The sequence below is a fragment of the Myxine glutinosa genome, chromosome 1 (genome assembly GCF_964187855.1).
Source record: "Myxine glutinosa chromosome 1, kmMyxGlut1.1, whole genome shotgun sequence".
Lineage (NCBI taxonomy): Eukaryota > Metazoa > Chordata > Myxini > Myxiniformes > Myxinidae > Myxine > Myxine glutinosa.
The window spans coordinates 63697343-63715926 of NC_136261.1; the positions used below are offsets into that span (position 1 = coordinate 63697343).

The following is an 18584-nucleotide window of genomic DNA, read 5'->3' on the forward strand; positions in this document are numbered from 1 at the left end:
GTGTATGATAAAGCACAGAGAAGGCAGAGGTTACACGACAAAGCACAGAGAAGGCAGAGTTTACAAGACAAAGCACAGAGAGAGCAGTGATTGCAAGACAAAGCACAGAGAGGGCAGTGATTGCAAGACAAAGCACAGAGAGGGCAGTGATTGCAAGACAAAGCACAGAGAGGGCAGTGATTGCAAGACAAAGCACAGAGAGGGCAGTGATTGCAAGACAAAGCACAGAGAGGGCAGTGATTGCATGACAAAGCACAGAGAGGGCAGAGGGTGTAAGACAAAGCACATAGAGGGCAGTGATTGCAAGATAAAGCACAGAGAGGGCAGTGATTGCAAGACAAAGCACAGACAGGGCAGTGATTGCAAGACAAAGCACAGAGAGGGCAGAGGGTGTATGATAAAGCACAGAGAAGGCAGAAGTTACACGACAAAGCACAAAGAAGGCAGAGGGTGTATGATAAAGCACAGAGAAGGCAGAGGTTACAAGACAAAGCACAGAGAAGGCAGAGGATACACGACAAAGCACAGAGAAGGCAGAGGGTACAAGACAAAGCACAGAGAAGGCAGAGGATACAAGACAATGCACAGAGAAGGCAGAGGTTACAAGACAAAGCACAGAGAAGGCAGAGGGTGTAAGATAAAGCACCGAGAGGGCAGAGGGTGTAAGACAAAGCACAGAGATGGCAAAGGGTGTAAGATCAGGCACAGACTGTGCTTAACTGTGCTTTAATGACATGCGTCAAATGTTTGCCACACCACAACACTGCAAAGTTCACTTGGATTTGGGGGCAGGGGGGCAAAATGGTTGATCACAGACACATTCCGCTGCAGGAATTTCAGGAATTTTATGGATAGTTGTTGCTTTGAGTTATTCAGTGGATTGTGGCCTTCCTCTGTAGACATTGTTCTTCAGATAGCCCCAAAGATATAAATCTGGTGGTGACAGATCTGATAAGTGTGGGGCCCATTCAACAGCAAGTATTCGTCTTCAACTGATGGTTCCGTCACCAAAATACATGTTGAGCCAGTTCTGTGAATCATTTGAAGTGGGGGGTTGAAAATCCTGTTGAAACCATTGTTGAAAATCCTGTTGAAACCATTGTTGAAAATCCTGTAATCCCCCCCCCCCCCCCCCTCCTGCGACTGTTGCTAGGGCCCTCCAAAACTTTCTAAGAACTTGGATGTAACGTTTCGTATTGACAGTCATTGCCTTGCTTGTGTTGTCATTAAACCAGAAGAGGCCAACGATTTCATGTTTCCTGATTGCGACCCAGGTAGTGCATTTTTCTCAGTGGAAGGTTACTTGAGCACAAGATCGGGGGTGTCGAAGCCCAGTAATGGATATGCAGTTATTGGAGTTGACATGTCCATAAATAAGGAAATGGGCCTTATCAGAACACCAGACATTGTCAAGGAAGTTAGGCTTTTGTTCATTCTTGTCTGCAACCTACTGGCATTGTCACTCTTTTCTGTATATAGGCTGCAGGCTTTTGTACGCAACTCAATGGCGTACTGCTCTCCCCTATGGGCTCCTGTCCCAGCATAAGATCTGTCTCTCCTGGATTCTGTGAAATTTAATGCTCTCAACATGACCGGAATCTTCAGCGATGAGGCCGAAGAACCGGGTCTGTTGCTCTCATATTGCAAGCAGGTCAGAGGCCTCTCTCTTCTTTACCCCCTCTCCTATAGTCAAGTTCCCTCCACTCTCTCAGCCTTCCGACTTCGCCCAGCAACTCCAGGGTGTACGTCTTCTTCCAGTAACCCTCTCCTGGTTAAACGTCCAACATCCAGGCTGACTGTACAGTTCATCTCTTTTGTTCCTCAGTTCTCCCATATAATGAATGAACTGCCTTACAGACACACCTTACAGAATGAACTGCCTACCTACTCTTCCCTCCAGGTACTTAAACAAGCGGTGCACCACCATCTTTTTTCATCCTCCATTCTTACCCCCAAATATCTCTTACCCCCCATTAACCCTTCCTAACCCAACCCTTTAACTTGCAGGTTATAAAGTCTTTCCTCTTCTCCTCTCTATCTTCTTTTCCTGTTCGTTCATTCACATGCATATTGTGTCCTTAATTAACCTTAAACACTCCATTGCTAACAGTCCATGCTCCCCTTGAGCTTGCTATTTCATGACCCTCGATCTTGTAAAGAAAGAAAAGAAAGTGAGGTACAGAAGCCATGCAAACATACAAATAAGGTACTAAAATTGAAAATAGATGGTTATGGAGAGTGAAGTCGATGCATAAATCGGAAGTGATGGACTCAAAATCAGAAGCATAGGATTTTCTTTTTTAGCACGAGTTGGAAGTAGGAAGTGAGATCGGAAACAATGGTGTAAAGCTGTGCTCGTTTATCTCCTGATCATCACAGCTATTCCAGGCTGACAATAAGCCGAACGCCCCCAAAGACATTCTTCACAGCCCTGTGCTGTAACAAATGAGAATGGCCAATTTGTAGGCGAAGCCCATCGGTTGGCACACTCAGTGACATTCACAATGTGCGCCACAGCCTGAAGGCCCACATGAAAACCAACTCGGCAAAAGCACTCGGAGAGCACATAAAAGCAGCACGATTGAATGAAAAAGAAACAAGACCCCTTCGCGTAGGAAAAGAGGGTTGCACCCGTTTCTAAACCGGCCTTGTTGAAAGGACGATAGAGAAAGTGCATCAGGCGACGTCTTCTGCAGATGAGTAAAAGCAAACAAATTCCAAGGCGGCACAGTGAACGGATACTCATTTACAATTTTGGAAAGGAGAAAATGCCCTCTGCCAATCGCAAATCGCAGAGATGCATCTGCGAGAGAGGATCCCTCTCTGCAGAGTTTGTTGCCGTTAAGGTGCAACCGTAAGCTTCAGCGAGCAAGGCGTGATGACAAAGGCCGGGAATGTAACACACTCGAGGGAGAATGAAATGAATTACAACTTGCCTTTCATCTGGAGAGCTTCGTTCAGTCCTGATAGGTGTCAAGCTCGACGCACCATTTGGTACAAACGACGGGGAACTCAACTGACCTTGTTGTTTATGGTGAAAACTCCACTGTAATCTATTAGAAATAGCATGTTTCCGTTTCAAAATTGGCTACCAGTCCTGTGTAATGTCTTTGGTTTGTTCATCAAATAAACCTCGTCCTGGACTAGAAACAGCAGCGCACGCTTTGCAGTCTTTTTGAGATGTTCTCTTCAGGGAGGAACTCCAAATTCTCCTTATAATCAGCCAAAAACTGAATGTCAACTGGAATTTGCCTCGACTGAACGAAGGTGGAAAGCGTTTCCATATGTCACATAATAGATGCACACACGTACTGTACCTAGATACATACAGTACATGTTGCATGATAAATAGATGAGATTATCATACTTCATAAATAGATGAGATAAATATCAGGAATTTTGAATTTGTTCATGATGCCAGCCAAATATAGTTCACCTGCTCTTCACGAAGGATATCGTGGGATCTATAACATCCAACAACTAATATTAGCAGACGGGCGCCCAGTTTAATGTCTATCCGAGGAGTGGCACAGAGGGAAGCTTCAAGCCAGTGAAACATCAGGATGACAGATTGTAGCTGGGTCGAGATTCAAAAACAGGCCAGACAGCTTAGAGGTGAGTGTGCGTACCTTTACACAATCTGGCTAGCCAACTCAGGTGAATAAATAGACAGTGGAGAAAAGAAAATGGAAACACCATGTTACACAGGCCGTACAGCATATATGTAAAGTATGGGGCCGCCACACGTGTGTGACTGGCATGTGTAATATGCAAGTCTCTTAGCATTCAACTATCGTCATGCATATATAAGCGGGCTGCAGCTTGGGTCCGGTATTAAGAGCCAGCTCGGCCGCAAGAAGAGACCTCAATGACTTTGAACAGGGTGTAATTATTGACCAGCGTCACTGTCACCTCAGTGACGAAGGATAATAACAAATAATTAATAAATAACGATTAATAAACAAATAATTAATAAATAAAGATTATATTAATAATAAAGTGACAAATATCCTTTAAATATCGACTTCTTTCCTGGAAGTCCTAGCAGTGTCCATGTGTTTTTTTTTTTTTTACCTCTCCCACCCCCCCCCCCCCCCCCCCCATTCCCATGCCTCACCCCGCCCAAGCCCTCTCCCTCCCACAGATCTCCCGATGTCCCTGTTCTCTACTGTTGTACTTGTGTGCTTCCCTCTCTCTCCCCCATCTTGTCTCCCGCTCCTTTTATCATACGTTTTAAGTCCGTTTGTTTTTTTGTGATTAATGTTAGCTCACACACGAGCCTTGATCTTGTATACAAAAAAAACAAAAAAAAAACAAACAAACAAAAAAAAAGGCTGCGGAAATGCCAACGTGTCACAAGGAACTGTCTCAAAGGTGGTGTCAGCCTGAAAAAAGAAAGAAAGACGTCACAATTGAAGGGCACAATGGGCCTAACCTAAGCGCAGACCTGATATGCGCGATGCACAGGTATTATTCTGGACTGTGAGCCGACACAGGAGAGCAATGGCGGACAAACAGTGTGCAGAGTTCAACATGGGTCGTTTGCATCCTGTATCATTGAAAACTGTCAGGAAGGAACTTCACAGGGTGGGATACCATAACCGGGTTCCTATGCACAAACCGCTCGTAACACCTGGCAAATTCCCATTTGCAGGTCTAGTGGTGCAAGGAGCAGAGGCAACAAACAGACTGTCGATCAGTCGTGGAATGTGATGTGGTCTGAGGAGTCATCCTTCACCATGTTCTCGGCAAATGGACTTGTGCACGTGTGGCAACAGCCCAGCAGGTTCTGCAGCCTCAAGTACCTAGTTCCAATAGTAAAAGGTTATGGCAGTTCCCTAATGGTGCGGAGCACGTTTTCCTGGCAATGCCTGCGTCCACTCATTCCATTAGAAGGCAGGGTTGATGCAGCATGCTACGTTACCATCCCGAGTGATCATCTGCATCCCATGATGCAGCATTTCTTCCCTGCTGGGAGGGGTGTCTTTCAGGACGACATTGCTCCAATCCACAGGGCACATGCTGTCACCGATTGATGTTGTTGAGCACAAAGATAAAGTTACCCATCATCCATGGCTCTCCCCATTGCTGGACCCCAATCACATCGAGCATTTGTGACATAGACTGCCTGGAGAGGCATCTAAGACCACAATTTATGCCTAAATCGAACCGAGCCCGTGTCGGTCATTAACTGGATGTGATTTTTCACGAAATAAATTGTGAACCATCTCCAAAGTGTTTTCTTTCATTCCCATCTCATATATTCAGTACAACATACTTCTTATTTCCGACATTGCTGTTTGAAACAAGACTTTTGGCGGACCCTGCACCTTAGTCATATGCAGACCTTTGAGTCTCTCTCTTAATTGCATTTTGTCCAAGTAGTGTGGTATGAAGTGTAATCCCATGCGATTTGCGTACTAAAATTGATTTTTTTTGCATTGTTGGATTAATTCGAGGTCAAAATATTGAAAAATAATGGGGTTCAAATTTTCCGACCCCCGGACCCCTTTTTATGGGGTGTTTTGTTTCCAGTGACCCCCGGGACTGACCATGCGACTTTCTCCCCTAACAACTGAGAGATTTTATCAATCTCGGGGTCGTTAGAGAGGTTTTCGATGACGCTAAATCCATTTATGATACTTTCGAAGCGACCGGAAGTGGCGATCCCAGATTTCCGTTCACCAAAGATGCTAAGGTCAAGGTCATTTCAATTGTAGCAATAAACTTAGGCATGTAATACCTCTTTTTTATGGTTTTCAGGCACAGGAAGACGTTTGGTGCAGTTATTTTTGCGATCTAGATGCCCTGTCACGAGATAAGGACAAAAAAATATTGGTAAAATGCTCAAGGCTTTTTTTTGTTTGTTTTTCAGAAAGAAGGCTGACAGAGACTAGTACAAAACCATCTAGAGGTCATGTCTGAGAAGAACAGCGTGTGCATCATCTGCAATGAGGGAGCTACATCAAAGAAGAGACTGATAAACAATCCTGATATGATTGGCGAACTTATTTATTGTGCTAACGAGCAACTGTCTTTGGGTCAGGGTGATATTAAGCGACTTACAGATCTGTTAGCTAGCTTAGGTGAATCTGAACGGAAATCAGTATGGTATCATAGCGAATGTCGAAAACCCATCGTCAACACAAGCATGATTGAACGGCTAAGGGTTAAACGAGTCCGGTTTGATTCTCCTGCATGCCCTGCGCGTGGGCCTGGACGACCTTCCAGTGTGGCTGACTCTACCCGACCTAAAAGAACAAAAACCATCCCGAAGGAAAAGGTGTGTCTGTTCTCGTCATGTAGCTTTTGTTCTAATAACATTTCAGAACCTCTCCATCGCGTTTACTTTGACAAGATGGGTGAAAACTTCCTCGATATAAAGCTCAAGACTCAGGATGACCGCATCAGAACTTGCGTGTCCGAGTTAGAAGACGCTGGGGATGCCTCTGCTCTTGAAAAATACTATCAAAGGAAATGTTTACGATACGCGCAGCGCACTTTAACGCGAAAAGATCGTAGTAATACCCAGCTTATTGGCTCTCTATGTGATGAACAGTTGCTTCTCTCCGTCCAAAATACTCTTACTGCGGACGATCTTACTCTGAACATGGCTGAAGTGAATGGTGCATATTTGTCCATTTTGAAGAGGTATAATGTAGAGATCAATCAGACAACCAACTACCGCAAGCATTTGAAAAAGCTCATTACTGAACGGCTTCCGAATATCCAGTTCGTCCAATCACTACGCAAAAATGAGCCCGACAACCTCGTTCTTTCACTGGCGGTTAGGAAGGCCATGCAACTGAGGTCTGCACAGCTGGATAACGACGACACAGTTGGCAACTTGAAGAACATGGCAAACATTCTAAGGGAAGAGATAATGCAGCATCAAAGCTGGTCGTTCAGGGGAATGTTTGAAGACTTTGAGAATCCTCCACTTCTCCAGTTCTTCCTCACTCATCTCCTATTTGGCCGTCATGTTCTCAAAGTTTCTGAAATGCACAAGTGGACAAAACTGTTGATGTTGCTTGCCAGTTTCTCGTCCAGAATACTCGAACCGATCGCCAGGTAAAGCATCAGCCAAAACAAAACGAAATCTTTCAGCAAACTGCCCAGACGCCCCTCTCAATATGCTTGCCGCTCACCATTCATTCCAGAGTTCGTGACAAAAACCTCGTCAATAACCTATCAGAAGTTTACATTGGGAGCGACTACCAGAGGCTCCTTGATCTCGAAAAGCGCATAGAGCAAGGCGTTCTTCAGCGAATGAAGGAGGCTGGTGGATTTTGTCTGCCTGATTTCATCAAGAAGGGATTGAACATCTGGTTCGCTGTACGAGCTGGGTGAGGAGTGGGTCTCACTATCAGCCATGATCTTTTCTGGGAAAATCACATTTCCAAGCTGGCCTCCAAAGCCAGTCACTGACTGGGCATCCTCCGTCGTGCGAAGTCCTTTTTGGGCACTTATGAGATTCTCACCACATACAAAGCTTTAATCCGCAGCTTGATGGAGTACTGCTCTCCCCTCTAGGCTGGTGCTCCTACCTCACACACACCTAGCTCGGCTTCATGCTGTAGAAAAACCAAAGGCTATTAGAATCATTTGTATCTCCCGTGGTAAAGTCGATTCCGAGTGCCTTTCTCTCGCTCACCCCAGGCAGGTATGTGATCTTTCTGTCTTCTACAGACTCCTCTCAGGCCTAGTTCCCCCAGCTTTGTCTGTGCTCTGTCCCCCGAATATTCCTTCAGGTCACACAAGATCTGCCAGCAACCCTCTTCTGGTGAAATTGCCAAAATCAAGACTCTCTGCTCACCTTCACTCTTTCATTCCTCTTTTCTCCTGCCTCTGGAACAAACTCCCACACTATCTTCAATCCCACTCCTCCCTCCAGGTATTTTAAATAGCTGTTCACCACCATCTCTTACCTTCCCCCTTCCAAAACCTTGATGTTCTTCCATGCACTCCTCTATGTAAATGTTATGTCGATAACTGTGTAAATTTGGTCAGAAATTATATACATAGCGAAGACGTTGACGAATAATCCGTCCAGTAGTTTAGTTTGCATGATTCTCGGATGTGTTATCTTGAGAATTTAGAGGAATTGTGTTACATTTCTTAACTACTTGTGTCGATAATTGTGTACATTTGGTAAGAAATGATATAGTTAGCGAAGATTTTGACGAATAATCCGTCCAGTAATTTTAGTTTAAAAGCTATTTAATTATCAAAATTATCTTGCATGATTCTCGGATGTATTATCTTGAGAATTTAGAGGAATTGTGTTACATTATTACATACTTGTGTAAACAAAAACATTTTGTGACATTAAACAAGCGAAACACACATAGTTCTGTATTTATATCATTTGTAAGACTTTTGCTATTTCGGTAAATATTTTCTAAATTTGACTAAGAATGGCTTTAAAACGTAGATTTATTTGTGACTGGCCAGTCTGATCGCAAAAATAACTGCTTCAGCCGTCTTCTCGTGCATGAAAACCCTCAGAGAGTGGTACTATATGACCAGGTTTTATCGCTACCTTCGAAATGACCTTGACCTTGGCATGGAACCTAACCGGAAGTCGGGGATCGCCACTTCCGGTCGCTTCGAAAGTATCATAAATGGATTTAGCATCATCGAAAACCTCTCTAACGACCCCGAGATCGATAAAATCTCTCAGTTGTTAGGGGAGAAAGTCGCATGGTCAGTCCCGGGGGTCACTGGAAACAAAACACCCCTTAAAAGGGGGTCCAGGGGTCGGAAAATTTGAACCCCATTATTTTCGAATAAATTGACCTAAAATCAATCCAACAAAGCAAAAAAATCTATTTTAGCACGCAAATCGCACGGGAGCTGTTTTTCATGACACCTCATACCACATTAAAGTGTCCTTGTCCTGTATGCAATAGATGTACAATGTCCTCCCAGGAACTTATGTCATTGTACAAAGGGAAAGAAAAAAAACCCTCACCATGACAGATAAGATGTGGTAGCGGTCAGCACAATTGGTCAATTCAGGTCGAGGACAACACAAAACCAGTTTGTACCTCATTGAGAAACCCAAGTTCAGTCCGATAGCCAATTTCCATATACTCTCTTCTTAAGCACAAGTTAAAAGGGAGCAAGGATGGATGGAAAGATGATGGATTATTCAATGTTCCTTAACATCCAGTGAACAACCTCATAAGGTATCATCAAATAAGGCAACTGTGAGCAGCTCAGTGGTAGAATAGATAAACCTTGTTGCATTGCCATCACTGGTGTGGGTTAAATTCCAATGTCCACTTAGAAATCTGGCCTAGAGAGAATATGGGTACCACTGGGTATATTTGCACACAGGAATACCACCATTGTGCCCCAATGACCTGCCTAAGGTTAACAGACCACGAATTAAACACTACCACCAATGCAAGAAAGGAACCAAAGTCAGGTAATTGGAATTTTGGCTGAAAGGAATTTGAAGACCCATGATCCAACTGATGAGAAGCCCCCCCAAAATAATGGAATGCAAACCTCTTCGGGGGGTCACTATTCCTGTAATTATGCTTGGCTTGTTTGGCATTCCCATCTTGGAAAACAGCTCACGAAGCTGGGAACCCAGGATTCAAATCCCATTCACTCTGCAGATTTCTCCATCATCTACCTAGGTCCTTGAAATTCATGCAATAATACAATGATGTTGACTAATGTACTCCTTTTACACATGACATATGTACAAGCAGTGGTGTAGTCTACGTGACACGCAGGTATACGCCGTATACCCACTAGGAAAGGTCCAGGATTTCCGTATACCCACTTAAAAATGCGCGAGGATACGTAACAACATAGTTTCGTGACAGAACTTTCACACTTTCATTCATAAAATGCGCTATATAAATAACTTTCATTCCTAAAATGCACTATATGAATAAAATGTGATTTGATTTGATAAAATTCACCCCGTCTGTGTTAAGAAGCCTGTTAAGAACCCTGGTGTTGGGCTAGCGGCTAGGGTGCCGGCTTAGGATCCTAGGATCCTGGGTTCGAATCCCGGTCGATCGCTGAATTAACGCCAGGGGGGTTGACTCAGCCTGTCATCCTTCCGAGGTCGACTAATTGAGTACCAGTTCACTGGTAAAATCCCTGTTTGTCGTTAAAGGCGGCAAAAAGGGTTGGCGGCAGGAAGGGCATCCGGCCGTAAAAACATTGCTTCAAAAAGGGGACCAAAAAAACAACAACAACCACGGTTCCCGAAAAAGGCCAACCCCCGCTTTGCGGGGAAAAAATGGCCTCTAAAGGTGGTTTTTTTTGTGTGAAGAAGCACTGACTAATGGCATTGGGGCTTCCGTGACCTGTGACCCGGATCTGACGTCACCTACTGTATGCATTAGTGAGTGTGGTGGTGCTTATGGGGTGTCGCTTCAGGACGGGTGTCGCTCCGGGGCGCGTCGCTCTGGGACGGGTGACTATAAGGCTGGAAGGGAAAAATCACAGTATAACCACTACAAAAACTAGACTACACCACTGTGTGCAAGCTACTGCAAGAGCCTCACATGACTATTACAAATGGATATTAAGACAGAATCATTTGAGCAGTGCGAGAATGCGACAAGATTGATGAACTATTTGTTCTGACACACAATCATGGAACAAGTGACCGTCAGAGCATCAAGGGTGAGTTTCTACCCTGACAGTGCTGGGGAATTCATTATTATTATTATTATTATTTAAAGGTTGCCATGTTTCCAACCTGGTATCGAAAATCTGAAAAACAGGAACTGGTGATGCCCTTAAGCAATGACCTTGACATGTACTCATCAGTTACCTTTAAGGCATCATGTGACTGCTGCAGCCGCCGTTACATGTGGCGATCTTAGTCGAAAGCAGACAGCTCATGCTATGAAAGGCTAACCCCACGCTGTTTGTAATTAAGGCAGTGTTTCTTTAACTCGTAAATCCCCCCCTTTCCACCGCGCCACTGGGTTTTTTTTTCCCCCCTTTTTTAAAGGACATTTTCCCTGCTGGAGCAGGGGTTAGCCTTGCGGGCCCCATCACGATCATCATGGTTTCCTTTTTGAGGCAATGTTTTTATGGCCGGATGCCCTTCCTGACGCCAACCCTTTAGTCGCCTCTTACGACACGCAGGGATACGGTGTACCTATTCTAAACCGGGGCACACACCGGCACACACCGGACTGGTTAGTCCATTAATAATGGCTGTGATGCATTTTCACTCACGCTCCCCCTCCCTGATGATATCTTCTTTGGGGCATGATTGTAAATTACAAGGGAATACAATTGCGACCAAGACTAAATCATTTGAGCAAATATTTCCACAGCACTTCAATCGGAACATTCCAAAATAAGAACAGCCGCAGGTTAAGGTGAGGCCACAAGACAAAAGATCTCTGTCCAACATCAACCAATAAGAGGATTTGCATGACACCCACTTTGGGCTTCGGATAACTGCAAAGGATAATCGAGGTATTGAAAGGTCAAATAGTTTGCTAATTATGCAAAACTACTACTTCCCTGAACACAAGCTGTGTGACCTTATATGTACAAATATGTCGGATTACTGCAGGTATGTTGACTGTGTTTTCAACACAACTTGGCCTCCAGTAGGTTAATTTATTAATTTTCCATTTTTAAAACGTTACCATGAAGTATGTAAGGCACTTTTGCCAAACAAAAATAACAGAAGATGTAGCAGAAAGAGCTGAACAAGGTAAAAGTGGATAACACAGAAAAAGGAGAAAGCTTACCCCAACTTTGGAAATCCCAGTGCAGTTCAAGATAGAAGCTTCCTAACTGCCAGGCGAAGAAAAGATACAAACATTAGAAAAGACAAAAACTGTAGAAACCCAACAAAACGATTGAAAATTTTATTTCCATACAATATCTAGACTCATGGAAGAGTGATTTGATGGACGGTAAAAAGCAATGGACTGACAATCGGGCAACAAATGGACACAAAAAGCAAGTGAATAAACAATCAGGAAAAGAGAGAGAGAGAGGAGGGGAGGAAACATAGTAACCTGCAAGTACGAGGGTTCAGTTAGGTAGGGATAATGCAGGTAGAGAAGATTGTGGATAGGGATAGGAGATGACATGGGATGGTGGTGCACAGCTTGCGGTAAACCGTGGGGGGAAGAGGGCAATCAAATTTTGGCATATCAGTAGTATTAACCAACAGCAAAAGCCTGGTGTTGGCTCAGGTTAAGGTGGCTGGCTTGAGATCTTAGGGTCCTGAGTTTGAGCCCCTGTCGTGCAATTGAATTAGCACCAGGTGGGTGGACCCAGCCTGTCATCCTTCCGAGGTCGGAAAAATGAGTACCAGCTTACTGGTAATGGGGACACTGCATCAGTGGCACAGCCACACTTCCAGAAAATGATGTAGCCAAGCAGCCACAGGAACCACCAACCAAGATCTTTGCTTTGCAAATTAGGCCACAAAATTTTATTGGGGGATGTTGATCAGAGCCTTCAGAAAAGTTTCTGCCTTCTAAGAGCAAATACTTTGGCAACCTGATACTAGTGCTCACAAACCTGAGGTTGAGGAGAAGAAGAAGAAGAACCACCTTTAGAGGTCATTTGTCCCCGCAGAGCAGGGGTTGGCCTTTTTTGGGCACCGTGGCCCCATTTTTGAAGCAATGTTTTACAGCCGGATGGCCTTCTTGCCGCCAACCCCGATGGTCGCCTCTTGCGACACACAGGGAATTACCAGTGAACTGGTGCTCAATTTGCCAACCTCAGAAGGACGATAGGCTGAGTCAACCCCCGTGTCGTTAATTCAGCGATCGACCGGGATTCAAACTCAGGATCCTGGGATCCCAAGCCGGGAAACCTGCTAGTCTAGAACTAATTGATTTTAACCACTTTTTCACCCACCTTTTAATCACCATTTTTTGGTCGTGCAAAAATGCCAAATGGGTTTTTGCGGCAGGCGGACTGCATAGCCGATGTGCGAATGATCGTTTTGTTTGCGCAACATGTGCAGCCGTGCTCAATTTCTTCATCAATACTTTGCTCTTTCTTTCCAACACCTTCCTTCCACTAGACCCTAGAGCAATCAAACTTCCTGAAGATTCCCCCCCCCCCCCCCGATGTCCCGACTTTCTGAAGCTCTGGTGTAGACCCTCATATCTCTTATATCCACCACCTAAAAGTACCGATGGTGTAAAACACAAGAAAAAGCCATTTAAATTATGGTAACAAGAGGTAAAAATTGCATGGCTGCAATGTTTCTGCACCTCATCCAGAGCCTTAAGGAGTCGCGGCCGTTTCTCCTCGACATGTTCACTTGATTGTTGTTTCAACTTTCGAAGCAGAGCCTTGACTGCAAGGCAAGGCAAATCAAGTGTCACAATTTTCAATAAAGCAGTTAATTGATCAAATATGCATGTGTGAGAGAGAACACACACCACACTTCAAGAATGCAGCTCATGTGTAATGTTATACATTGATTAATCCCCAATAATGATTCATTAGGGCCACGCACGAATGGTCTAGAAAAACCTGAAGTTCAAGACCTGGCGGAAGTGAACAGTTTGGTATATGCAAGGCCTCCTCGATGGATACAAGCCAACTCTAAAGGAATAGTAAGAAAACCAAAATGAGGACATTTCTTAAAATCCTTTCATATCCCAATCGCATCAGCTAAGCCATTGATTTTCTGCGATCATGGAAAATGGATGGAATTCACGGAATCGGTGACTTTCACGGTAAAAACTGGAAAGTTGTAAATTACAAAAGGAAGTCAAGATTTAGGTATAATTGCAAATAAAATATTTACCCTATTGTCTGATTTGTGTGTGCGATTCTCCACAGACTTACTTCCTGCAGTGTAATTATGAAAAATAGTAAAAACAACAAAAACACCGCAATTACATGCACAAGTGATGCCGTGCATACCTGGAGCAAGAGCACATAATGCTCCACTCAAAATCAATCGCAGCTGTAAATCTCGGTCTCTATTGCTGGCCAGCACCGAATTAGTGCTGGAACTCGGTAGCAAAAACTCGGTTCGGATCCAACTCAAATTATTGGCAAAAATCACTGTCTGCAGAAGCGAGTATGGAACTTTCACCCGTACCAGGGGTGTGTTCCATTACCAGTCAACTTGTAGAGTGCTCACCAAGTAGTGCAAGCACTCCAGCAAAATGGTTGATAAGGAATGGCTGGCTTGGCAAGCATATTGGTAATGGAAGGTGGATCAAGTTCTGGTTTAACCAAGCTTGCAGGTTTACAGTACTGTAGTTTATCCAAGATTGCTGAAGTACAGTACTTTAGTTGTGAACCGTGTAGACCAATGCTACATGTGCTGGCCAAGCCTCACCACGGCACGACTGGCGACCGTATGCGTACGACACAAGCATTCTTTGTGCAATCTGGTACTCTAAAAAGGCAAATATATTCGCGTGTTGTTCAATTCATGCTTCTCCATTGTAGCATGAAAATTTTCACTCCTTTCAGTACTTCATTTCATGTGACACGGAAAAAAATGGAGTTATTTTCCGATTTGACGCCAAATCCAGCTCGACTCAGAAGGGCGCACCGAGTTCGAGAACTCAGTTCGGGGACAGCACTACACTAAATACTGAAGAAGATTCCATCAAGCAATCTCTGGAGAGCCAAGTCAAAGGGAAATTCGCTTTCAAAGTAAACAAAAAAGATTTCCCTCAAATATCCAAACCTGAAATCCTACACAGCACCCCTGGGTGGTGTATTTTCTCATCAGTGTGACACAAACGGGTGAATAAATAAGGCGCAAAATGTTAAATGTCAGATCGGAAAAAATGTTCAAACAGATCCATGGGATCCAAGAATGCCGACTTACCAAGGAAGTATGCAGACATGGCAGTAGGTATATCATATTAAAATATGTTTTGGCATGGCATATTCTTGCTTATAAAACCGAAATCGCTTAGCAAATCTCCACCAAACTTTGCATACATGCTGGGTACCCAGGATCAGGTCATGGGCACAAAAAATTCATTCCCCACCCCCACCCAAAAGAGTGAATGAACAACTTGCGACTATCCCTTGTTTACGTGGCAAACACACCGAGAGGGTTTTTTTGATTATCTTTGATGCTATTGATCTGTATTTTGATGATTTTTCACCATAAAAATAAGGTTTATCCAAAAGACACCTGCATGCACATGTGATGACTCACATTTTGATTTCATCAGGATTCGTATTTTGCTTTTTCACCATATTTTCAACAACGTAGAGCAGAGGAATTTCAAATCGAATTCACCTTGACTTGGCTCTAGAGATTGTGTTACGGATTCGGCACTTATTATTATTATTGCTGTTATTATTATTATTGTGGGTTCTAAGTATTATGGGTATTGTTGTTTAAGAGAAATGGTTATGGTGGTTAAAAGGTTAAAAGCACTCATGGTAAAAATGAGAAAGGAAATCGGATCGTGACCCGGAAGGAAAAGGTTGTGAAGAAGAAGAGCGCGTGAGGCAGAGGTGAAACGAGGCGTTTTGTAAAAGCTCCGTACCCAGCGTGGTCGAGCGTCCATGGAGAGTGAACTTTGAGTCCTGGAAAGTTGTGGAAAGGCCTGCGAAGCCAGATACAGGTGTGAGATTCCAGAGAATCTTCGCCTAGAGGCTGCGGCCCGATGAAGAACCGACCGCCATTTCGGGGACCTCGCGCGTCGTTTGCGGAACCTTGGTTAGCCACATCCGCTGGTCCCACCCTCCGGTGGTTTGCCGAGGATGTGTGTGCGCGACAGCGGCCTTTGAAGAATACGGTGCGGTTTGCGACAGCACGGTGTATGTGCACGTTTGGATAGCGTCTTTGGGATTCCTCTTTCCACCGCCAATTGGGGTTGGCTGGGATCACGTGACGGTCCCCGCCTTACCTACATCTCCTTACCCGCCTCATCGCCATCGCCTCTTCGCCGGGAGCACCATTGTGTTCTAGAGACATTGAGAAGGGCTCTGTTTCAGTCTCTGTGGGTGCCGTGAGTTTGAGCTTGGTCACCATCTTAAGATTTGATTGTAGGGTTGATTGCCCCATTGTTGTATGGTTCTTTTTGTGTGCTTTTAATATAATATTTGTTCATTGACAACCAAGGGTGTGGTTTCCTTATTGATTTGGATTGTTTCCTTTGGTGGTTTCCTGGATGGTTTCATTAGTGATTGATTGCGACACGGAATAGCATATATATATCTTTCTGCCGGGGTTCCTCTCGGGGTTCGGAGGTTACCGAGACCAGGAGATTGCAGAGGACCCGGTCACAGAAATTTGGGGCTCGTCCAATTGACAATTGCAAATTGGGTCTTCGTCCAGGATATAAAATTCCTTAAATTTAGTCCGGGAAAGAATTCCCTAGCATTCCTAAATTTCCCAATTTTGGAAATTTTTTAGCATTCCCAAATTTTGCAAAAGAAATAATATATATTTTGGTTTTTTTTGAAATTTCTTGTGTGAAGGTTAACAGGTGTTAACGGATAGTCACCATGGAGTTTGACGCAGAGAAGTTTACAGCGACCCCTAGTGAGGCACAGTTCCGAGCATTACTAAAATCGGAACTCTTGATATTGGGCAAACATTTTAGCTTGGAGGTCCGAGCTAAAATGAAGAAACCAGAGATGCAGACAGTGGTGATAGAATCTCTGGTGGAACTAGGAACATGGGAGAGGTAGCCTTGGATTGGTTACCAGAAGAACAAGAAAATGTGGAGCTCCAGAAAGTGGAGATGCAAGTACTGAGCCAGGAAAGGGAAAAAGCAGAGGAAAGGAGAGCTGCAAGAGAACTCGAAGAAAGAAAAGCAGAGGAAAGGAGAGTGGAACGAGAACTCCAGGAAAGGTTAAAAGCAGAGGAAAGGAAAGCAGAAAAGGAAAGAGCAGAACAGGAACGAGAACTCCAGGAAAGGTTAGAAAGGATGAAAGCAGAGGAAAGGAGAGTGGCAAGGTAACTCGAAGCAGAGGAGAAAAAAGCTGAAAGGGAGTTAAAGGCACACGAAATGGTGCTTCAGCAGGAAATTAAAGCCAAGGAGCTGGATTTAATGAGAGAACGAGGAGAGGCACCATCCATGCCGACTGGTTCGACCACTAGTCAGAACACCTGGGATGTTGGCAGACATGTGAGGCTGGTTCCACCCTTCAATGAAAAGGAGGTAGCCAATTTTTTTTTCACACTTTGAGAAGGTGGCTCAACTGCTAAAGTGGCCTGAGGAGTCCTGGACCATATTAGTGCAAAGTGTTCTGGTGGGTAAAGCTCAAGATATTTATTCGGCTTTACCGATTGACCAATGTGCAGATTATAAGGTATTGAAGAAAACCATTCTCAAAGCCTATGAATTGGTCCCTGAAGCTTACCGGCAAAAATTCCGGAACGCCAGGAAGAGGGAGAATGAGACCCATGTGGAGTTTGCCAGAATGCAAGAAACCATGTTTGATCCGTGGTGTGATTCCAAAGGAGTTGGGAAAGACTTCGAACTACTGCGACAATAGATCCTGGTGGAGGAATACCAACAGTGTGTCCACGAGGACATTAAAGTTCATCTGGAGGAAAGGAAAGTACCAAAGCTGTATGAAGCAGCAGCCATGGTGGATGACTATGCCTTAACCCACAGGATGGGGTTCCACAAACCGACCTTCTCGCCTAGACCTAGCCAGGGGAGCTATGGTACATCAGGGACTGAGAACGAAAATTCATGGGGACGGCCTCGAGATGAAAATGAGGACCACTTTGATACCACGACTTCTAGAAATCCGAAGACAGCAGTTCCAAGGCAGACTTACCCTCCTGGGGGCTCGAGGCAAACCACGAGGTTCTCCTCCGGGCCTACTTGCGCTTTTTGCCATAAACCTGGACACTTGATGTCCCACTGTTATGCTCTGGGAAAAGAAAATCAGGAGCGGAGTTCGACTAGTACCACTCCGAATGCAATGGCAAATGTGAGTAATCGCCCTCAAAAGGGTTACCAACCATTTATTTCAGAGGGGTTTGTGTCACTGGATGGAGACCCGACTAACCAGAAACCGGTTCGGGTATTGAGGGACACAGGAGCACATCAATCTTTGATGCTTGAAGGCATCTTGCCCTTGTCCGAGGAGACGGCAACTGGTGCTAGTGTTCGTTTACAGGGGATTGGTGGCTGTGTTAGTGCTCCACGTGATGTCATCCATTTGGAGTCCGATTTGGTGTCAGGACCGGTCACCGTCGGTTTACAAGCCACGCTTCCTGTAGAGGGAGTATCTGTTGTTATCGGGAATGATTTGGCCGGTGGTCAAGTTTATGGTAACCCGGTGATGTTAAAAAACCCAGTAGGGAAAATAACACCACACCAGTTAGGGATGGCGACAAATTTAGCAAGTTATTTGTAGGTGGACTGAACTTCAAAACAAAGGAAGATGCTCTGGAGTCTGCCTTCAGCAAATATGGACCGCTTTTGGAAGTGCTGCTGATAAAAGACAGGGAGACACGAAAGTCAAGAGGGTTTGGCTTTGTCACGTTTGAAAACTCAAAGGATGCCAGAGGCAGAAAAGGATCTGAATAGCAAGGAGTTGGAGGGTCGGACCATAATAGTAGGGAAGGCATTTCATAGGTGTCATGGGATCTACAGAAGAGGACCACG

General features: G+C 44.5%; 1 protein-coding gene across 4 annotated transcripts in view; it reads right to left on the reverse strand.

The window, feature by feature from the left end:
* ANKRD13C (ankyrin repeat domain 13C) overlaps positions 1 to 18584 on the reverse strand; it is a 122408-nt gene that overhangs the window by 61884 nt on the left and 41940 nt on the right. For 3 of the 4 annotated variants that reach the window (XR_010982474.2, XM_068103564.2, XM_068103565.2), the window contains 2 exons: positions 13236 to 13321; positions 11748 to 11793 (listed from right to left, as the gene is read on the reverse strand). The exons of the other annotated variant lie outside the window; for it this stretch is intronic. Coding sequence is in view for 2 of the 3 variants with exons in the window: in XM_068103564.2 (XP_067959665.1) it covers positions 11748 to 11793; positions 13236 to 13321 (132 nt within the window). In the remaining variant the exon portion in view is untranslated. The remainder of the gene's footprint in view (positions 1 to 11747; positions 11794 to 13235; positions 13322 to 18584) is intronic. 4 annotated transcript variants of the gene reach the window in all.